Here is an 8,164-nt window from a genome sequence, read left to right on the forward strand (position 1 = left end):
ATACCGGCGTCCTGTATTGCCATTGCCGATCGCTGTAATAAGCGATAAGACATTGCAGGAGAGAAGTCCTGCAATGCCTTATCGTAGCAGTCATCGGTGGTATGTTGTAAGTCCCTCAGAGGGACACAGATGGTATAAAAAAAAAATAAAAACAAAAAAATAAATAATGTACAAAAATTAAAAATGTAAAAAACACCCTTTTTTATGCTTTTTCTCATATTAGCATAAAAAACCCAAAGAAACACACACTTGGTATCGTCGTGTCCGTAAAGACACGTACAATTAATCAAACACGCTTTTTATCCTGCACGGTAAAAAGCGTAAAAAGTTAAAAAAAACTGAGGCAAAATGCTAATTTTTAGCATTTTGCCTCACAAAAAAAGGAATAAACGTGTTTAAAAAAAAAAAGTATGTACCCCAAAATGGAAACAGTAAAAACTACAGTTTGTCTCGCAAAAAATAAGCCCTCACAGAGCTCCGTCCATGGAAAAATAAAGTTATAGGACTTTAAAGGCAGCGATTTAGAAAAAAAGGTTTTTATTACAGAAAAGTGGAAAAACCTAAAAAAAGTTAGAATTTTGGTATCGCTATAACCGTACCGGCCCGCAGAAAAAAAATGTATTGTGTCATTTATGCTGCATAAGTAACGCTTAAAAAAAAAAATATATAGCAGAATTGCTGCGTTTTCTCTTCCTACGATCATAAAACAATAATAAGTTTTACAATATAGCTTACGTACCCAAAAATGGCACTGATAAAAACTACAGTTCGCCACGCAAAAAACAAGCGCTTATATGGCCGTGTCGACAGAAAAATAAAGTTATGGCTTTTGAAAAATGGAGATGAAAATCTACCAAAAATTGTTTGGTCCTCAATGCCAAAATAGGCCATGTCCTTAAGGGGTTAAAGAGAATATTTCATCAGAAAATGGCCTAATGTTTAAATTGAGCTTTTATGTTAACTTTGATTGTGGCAATTAACTGTTTAGATGTCAGTCAAAGCTGCTGTGCGTCTAAACATTTGTCAGGAGTGTAAGCACCCTGTCAGCACCTCCCACAGAGGGTGCCGATGGGCTAGAGTGGCAGCCCGAAACTTACTGAAGGCACCCAGATGCCTATCAAGCTTTGCCCAATGCAGGGCTTGAAAAGCAACTTAGATTGCTGTATACTGCGATACTGATGATCGCAAGTTCAAGTCCCATTTGAGGACCTAATAAGCTGACTGCAATGGAAGCCGTCCGTGCGGAATCTGCACTAAAATAGAACGCGCTGCAACTTAATTTCTGCTAGTGGAAATCGCAGTCGCTCACATGTGAATGTTTTATTGTTGAATGTTTGCGGAAGATCATACGTGCGGTACGCCGATTGCGCAATTCAAATCCAGCCGCATGAGACCTGCCTAAGACCTCTGGGAGACATTCACAATGTCTCACTGAGTGCTATGTAGTCTGGGAAATAGAAGGCAGAAGCGGTTATGAAGCACTTCTGTCGTCTTGGGATCCTTGGCGGTCTCCAACAGCTGAGCACCTGACCTGCGAGGTTTCAGCAGCTTTAATCGCACACTTACAATAGTGCAGGTTAAGAGCTCAGGACAATGCGCCATATATTTACAGCGCTTGGTCCTTATCAGGTATAAGCATGCCTGTTTCATTAAATACATGAGCTTGTAGTGCTGCTGCCCCAGATAGTTTAATGTCATTTGTTGTTTTCCTAGAAGTGTCCCATAGCTGCTACACCCTATAATCCACCCACCAATGTCAGGGGGCGGTGCCCCTGCCTGAGAGCTCTGCCAATTCTATACATGCTGGCACTTCCTTTGCCTTAGGCCTCCCTCACACTGCTGCATTTACTGCGTTTTCAGCAGCGTTGGCATGTGTTTTGACAGCGTACGTAGCCTAAGAAGCTGGAAATACCAGACCTGAGTCAACTGGCATAGCAACCTGCGTTTAACGCTATAAAACCGCAGTACATTGCTGAAAACGCAGCCCATTCATTTCAATGGAAGACACACAGCTGAAAACAGCCAAGAATAGAACATGCAACGTTGGAAACGCTGCGTTCTAAGCCTTGTGTGAACAGTGCCATTGAAATGAATGGGAGCATTGTACAGTGTTTAGCGCAGCGCTGTACAGAAACACCTGTGTGAGGGCGACCTTAGGCGCTTCTGGCAGTTGACCAATGGGAGTGCTGCCCTGATCTGTGACCCTCCCTCTTGAGAGAACAAGCAGACAGACATGGAAAGTAATTGCACAGTAAGGCCAGCTTGTACACAGGTGAGACGAATTCCGCATGTGGGAGGCTGCAGCGGAAGCCGGCTCTGACGCCGGCTGGCAACCCCCCCGTATCTTCTCTTTTGTGTATTGTGGATGACCGCGGACACTCAACATCAGTTATGCGCAGTACACATACTTTCGATGTGTTTTTTCTGGCCATCGCTAGGCGATGACATTGTGGATAGGCTGCGGGTAGCCGCGTCAATTGCGGATGAGCTGCAGGTCAGATGGCTTCTATTGACTTCAATGAAAGCCGTTCGTGCGGAGTCCGCACAAAAATTGAACATGCTGCGATTTTAAATCCACTTGCAGAAATCGCTATTCGCTCATCTTAGTGGACATGCGGATATTCCATTTTTTTTCAGTAGGTGCGGAATACTGCGGATCATCCTCGTTGGTGAGGATCGCTGATTCCACAATTGAAATGCGGTCGTGTGCAGCCGGCGTAAGGTAGTAGTACGTATCAGGGCCCTTTTACACAACGATTATCGTTCAAATTGTTTAATTGGGCAGTAACGAATGTGAATCTTTCTGTAAGCACGGCTCACAAACGATAATCTGTTTGCTTATCATTGATAATTTTATGCAGGCATAAAAATCATCATTTTGTCATTTGCCGCTCGTTCCATGTAAAAGGCATTCGTTCAGTCATTTGCAAACCATTCCCAGGCACTTCTAGACTTCCCTGACAGACCAGCGATGGACGGAGCGAGCTATGATGAAACATGATGAGAAAATTAAAATGATTTCTGCGAATAAATGAATATCGCTAGAAAGAAAATGATTTTTTTCAGTAATTTCAGCGATTAATTGCTCAGTGTAAAAGGGCCCTTAATAACTACATCTCAGGGGAGGCAGCAGGCTTATCCCTCACATCCCAAGGAAGACCTAACAGGGGAGGCAGCAGGCTTATCCCTCACATCCCAAGGAAGACCTAACAGGGGAGGCAGCAGGCTTATCCCTCACATCCCAAGGAAGACCTAACAGGGGAGGCAGCAGGCTTATCCCTCACATCCCAAGGAAGACCTAACAGGGGAGGCAGCAGGCTTATCCCAAGGAAGACCTAACAGGGGAGGCAGCAGGCTTATCCCAAGGAAGACCTAACAGGGGAGGCAGCAGGCTTATCCCTCACATCCCAAGGAAGACCTAACGGGAGGCAGCAGGCTTATCCCTCACATCCCAAGGAAGACCTAACAGGGGAGGCAGCAGGCTTATCCCTCACATCCCAAGGAAGACCTAACAGGGGAGGCAGCAGGCTTATCCCTCACATCCCAAGGAAGACCTAACAGGGGAGGCAGCAGGCTTATCTCTCACATCCCAAGGAAGACCTAACAGGGGAGGCAGCAGGACACTAACACTTTGTGAGGAAATATTTATGAATAAGGCCACTCTCACACAGACCGTTTCTTGCAACATTTAGCACGGCATTTCAAATGCTGCGCTAAATGCTGTAAAATAGAACAAGCAATACTTGCCTCCATTGATTTCAATGAGGCCTCTCAAATGAGCATTTGAGCACGCAGTCTCCAACGCCGCAATTTTTTGAGCACTGTCTGCTCTTTTTTTTTTTTTTTTTTTTTTTTAAAGTGCGTTTCAGCACTTTTTAACACCCCTCATCACCCATTGCAATGATCAAATGTGTTAAAAAAACACTGTGGAATGTGTTAGAAACGCTGCGTTTTACAGTCGCCTGTTTAAGGCCTCCCTCACACAAGCGTTGCTGAAAGCATTTTACTTTCTTTTGACACATTTAACTTTTTTTTTCGTCTGTAGCGATGCTGCGGCCAACGCTGACTTTTAGCCCTCCTCATTATTGGTCAGGTGCGCTAAACGCCCTTAAATAGAGCACGCAACACCTTCTTAGAGTCCGTATGCTGTCCGATGCGAGTTGTCGGAGTCCCTTAAGCACAACTCGGCAATGCTAGTGTGCCATAGGTGTATTTTAATAAAGGTTATTCTTTAATCAGAGCTATTCTGTAATTATTTTTTTTCCCTTCAAATTTTGGCTTCCCTGATGTATTGTACTGATAACTGGTATTGTCAATCAGTGACTTCTACCCTGTTTCCCCAAAAATAAGACCTAGCATGATTTTTCAGGATTTTTGAGGATGCAGAATGCTTTTTCAGGATTTTTGAGGATGCTTGAAGTATAAGCCCTACTCCAAAATTGACAATATAAATAGTGGCCAGGCAGCTATACACGTAAAAAAGTAAAATCTATTGGAGAAAAAAAAATATAAGACACTGTCTTATTTTCGGGAAAACGGGGTAGTAACCAGACAAAACCAACTTCCCTTGATTATTCTTGTAGTATAAAATGTGATACATGGCAGACATTTCCGTAATAAGTCTTCTCTTGTGATCTTGCTCTCTCTAGGTATAGCCAAGGAAGATGTCTTCAACATCCCAGAAACATAGAGATTTTGTGGCTGAGCCCATGGGAGAAAAGCCTGTGCAGTGTATAGCTGGCATTGGTGATGTACTGGGACAAAGGCTTTCAGATAAGGGCTTTGACAAGGTAATATTTCATATACTGCGTAAGCCTTTGTTTCAAGGATCTGCAGCAGAAATCTAGGAATTTCTTGTTTATTTGGAATAGATTTTAATTTTATTTTTTTTTATGCTGTAAAATCTGCTTCTCTTACACACCTTATGGAATAGTCTTGGCAGCTACTGTCACAAACTGCTCACATATTTTGGCCATATAATGCGAGCAGAGTCTCTAGAAAAGTCTATAATGCTTTGACAAGTCTATAATGCTTTGACAGATCAGTGGCAAAAGAACACAATGGCTGATACTGTCAGAGCTGATAATGGCAGGGATATTACACAACTGAAAGCAGCAGTGCAGAACCAAAAAACATGGGAGCTAGTCTTTACAGTCGCCGACGGTCATGAACGACTTAACTGCTAACAACATCACAACTGCTTCATTAGTAATCTTGCAGGGCTTTGGCAAGTTTTTAATTTGTCTATGGTTTGTCCTAACGCAATATTTCTTTTGTTTTCTAGGCCTATGTTGTCTTGGGTCAGTTTCTGGTACTAAAGAAAGATGAAGAGCTTTTTAAAGATTGGCTGAAGGACGTTTGTTGTGCCAATGCAAAGCAATCACGTGATTGTTTTTCCTGTATGAAAGAATGGTGTGATGCCTTCTTGTAAGACTATTACCATCCCAACTTCAGCCTCGGAAGTCCATGAAAAGCCATGTCTTCTTTCTTCCTGCAATATCCAATTGTAAGCAAGGAGGACATATATGGGATTACTTCTGCTAAAAGATCAGGAGTCCAAAAGAAGAAAACCTCAGTATGAACCCAGCACCTTTGCATATTCCGGTGGCTTCAGAAAATTCATTCTTAAGTCTCTGTATTGTTTTATTGAAACTGATAGCAATTTAGGGTTTCAAACTGGCTCTAATAAGACCACATTCACACAGTGCAGCTTTAATCCTGATTTAGTAAGCATTGCATCCCAAGTATATTAAGCAGCCCCATGTGTGCCTGTCCTAAATCTAGTGTAAAAATAAAATCTCTATATTTTCTCTTTTATTTGCAACATGTTAAACCCTTTTCACTTGCATTTTACTGTAGTTTGTGCACAAGTCACACTGAAATTCCACAAGTCCGTCACGCGTTAGCATGGCCTTAGTCTGCTACTTTGTGCAGTGTATCATTCTACACTCATTTTGTGTACCTATTTCACAGATCACTTTCTCTGCAGTAGTGGGGCTATCTAAGTCTATCATGCGTTCTGCTTCGGGCTTTTCATTTTTAATTTTAAGTCAGCTGTTAAATTAAACTTTTAAATGTTCACAATAGAAATGTATGCATGACAGCGTACCTTACAGCATTGTGGTACTGAAATAAGTCCCCCCCAGGACTTCTACACACTAGTGTTCATCCTTCTTTCAGGCGTCACATGTCTCCGTTCCGTTTATTGAGCACAGAGACTGAATTAAAGTGGGGATTTTAGAAAAACTAAACGTTGTGTGCTGTTTCCTTACCTTTTAGGTCTCCATTTTTTTAAATGGAACAAGTAGTGGTCCTCAGTGCTGTTTGTTGCATTAGAAAAAAAGATGGAAACCTAACGGGATAGAATAAAACTGAAAGCTTTGTTTGCTTTCCTTTTTTTAAATCCCTATTAAATTATTTTTAATTGTCTGCTCCAAAAACAGAATGGAAAGTCTGATTTAGGATAAGCACTAGTGTGAATGAGCCCTTAACCTGTCATAGGTTTTAAAACATTTTATCCAAACTTTGTACTTTTGTGCACTTTTCTTGCCATTGTTTATGCATGCCAATCTTATTTCATATCTTCTAACGCTTACACATGGTGTTAAGGGGACTTCAAGGTAGAATTGGGATTGTAATAAAGCAAAATACTAACAGATCAACATTGTCATGAAACGGGTGCATTTCATTGCTTTATACATTAATAGGTTGTGTTAAATTTCTAGTTACAGATGGACACATGGAAATGGAAAGTTCTACATAAACTTCTAGCAGTTTCTATGTGGTCACCAACTCGGAACAATAAGTTGGAATGTATTTTGTGTGATGGGAGCATGTGCCTTGTGTTGGAAGCTTTTCAAAAGTTACTAATAAATATTCTGATTTTAAAATTAAAACCGTACAATATTGTGACATTATTTTTCATATTTAATGAGTTTACAGTTCAGTTTTGTGTGTGTATGTATGTATATGTATATATGTATGTATGTGTGTGTGTGTGTGTATATATGTGTATATATATATTTATTTTTTTACCTTACCAGGTACTGAAATGGGTTTTACCGTATCTGTCTTTGGTAGCCATAACTACCAAATGTTTATGGAATGCTTGGTAATGAGACCTGCCATTCTCTTCCACTCTAGTATAGGTTTTCCAGGTCATCTTCAAAAAGAGCAATTCCATCCTGTGGGAGGTCTGACTGGACAGTTTCCTGAATTTATGTATAGTCAAAACATGCGTTTCTTGTTCGTTCCCAGAAGGGAGGCTGTTTCTTGGAAATCGCCTGTTCTTTTTGGACCAAATAAGGCCCCATTCTTATCTGCATCTGCTGTCCATCTATTTTCATGGTTTGGCTCAGTGTTCAGAGCTGTACAGCAAAATATGGGAACCTCTGGACTTGAACGGTGCCAAACGGACTCAATTGACTATAGTTGAGCCCATTCTTTATTCAGACGAGCCTCCCATCTGAAATGGCGCAGCTGTGCTATTTCAAATGGGATTTTGTGCTGGATCTGAGCCTCTGACGTAGGTGTGCATGAGGCCTAAAGCCACGTAGGACTTGTATTTTTGGACTGTCTGAAGTTGTCATTGCCAACTGCACACTACATGCAACATGCTGACAATTAGTACAGGATGCTTTGAGCAGCTTGCTAATGGCATGGGCATGACAAGTTATACAGCTTGATGACTAAACATCCTGGGTAAAGTCTGCTGCCTTACAAAGCGAAGCACATTGGGGTAGCTTTTTAAGCTGCTGGTGCAGGCCTTCATATATTGGCAACAAGCAATGGTTACACAATGGAGACTGCCAGCCCAAGATAAGGTGCGGCAGCAGCAACAGAAAACCAATTGTTTATGTAACAAATTATTGTGCTTAGATACTTGTATGTCTCAAAGAATGGAGGAAAGGTCTTAGACTTTTTTAAGAAGAGGGGCTGTGCAATGTGCCTTGCAAGAGACAACACCATATAAAGACATAGAGGCCTACCTTATAGTGTTTGAAAGAGTTGCTGAGACTCTCAGTTGCTGAAGGGGTGGAGTTTCTAACACTAAAGGCTTGTCTCAGATCCACATCGGAGGCTTCTTTTGAAGCCCGTGGCACAGATTCATCATAAAATCCTTGATTTATATGGCGCACGCTCCACTATGATGAATGGGAAAGTG

General features: G+C 41.5%; 1 protein-coding gene across 4 annotated transcripts in view; it reads left to right on the top strand.

The window, feature by feature from the left end:
• The window catches only part of BANF1 (BAF nuclear assembly factor 1), a 30,657-nt gene extending 23,761 nt beyond the window's left edge, over positions 1–6,896 (top strand). For 3 of the 4 annotated variants that reach the window (XM_066584147.1, XM_066584150.1, XM_066584148.1), the window contains exons 2-3: positions 4,650–4,790; positions 5,285–6,896. In XM_066584147.1, coding sequence (XP_066440244.1) covers positions 4,665–4,790; positions 5,285–5,431 — 273 coding nt within the window. In that variant the 5' untranslated portion in view covers positions 4,650–4,664 and the 3' untranslated portion in view covers positions 5,432–6,896. Of the gene's footprint in view, positions 1–2,633; positions 2,729–4,649; positions 4,791–5,284 lie in introns of those variants that run through there. The other variant, XM_066584149.1, reaches the window with a different exon arrangement.
• The last annotated feature ends 1,268 nt before the right edge of the window (positions 6,897–8,164 follow it).

Source organism: Eleutherodactylus coqui, chromosome 11, assembly GCF_035609145.1.
Source record: "Eleutherodactylus coqui strain aEleCoq1 chromosome 11, aEleCoq1.hap1, whole genome shotgun sequence".
NCBI lineage: Eukaryota > Metazoa > Chordata > Amphibia > Anura > Eleutherodactylidae > Eleutherodactylus > Eleutherodactylus coqui.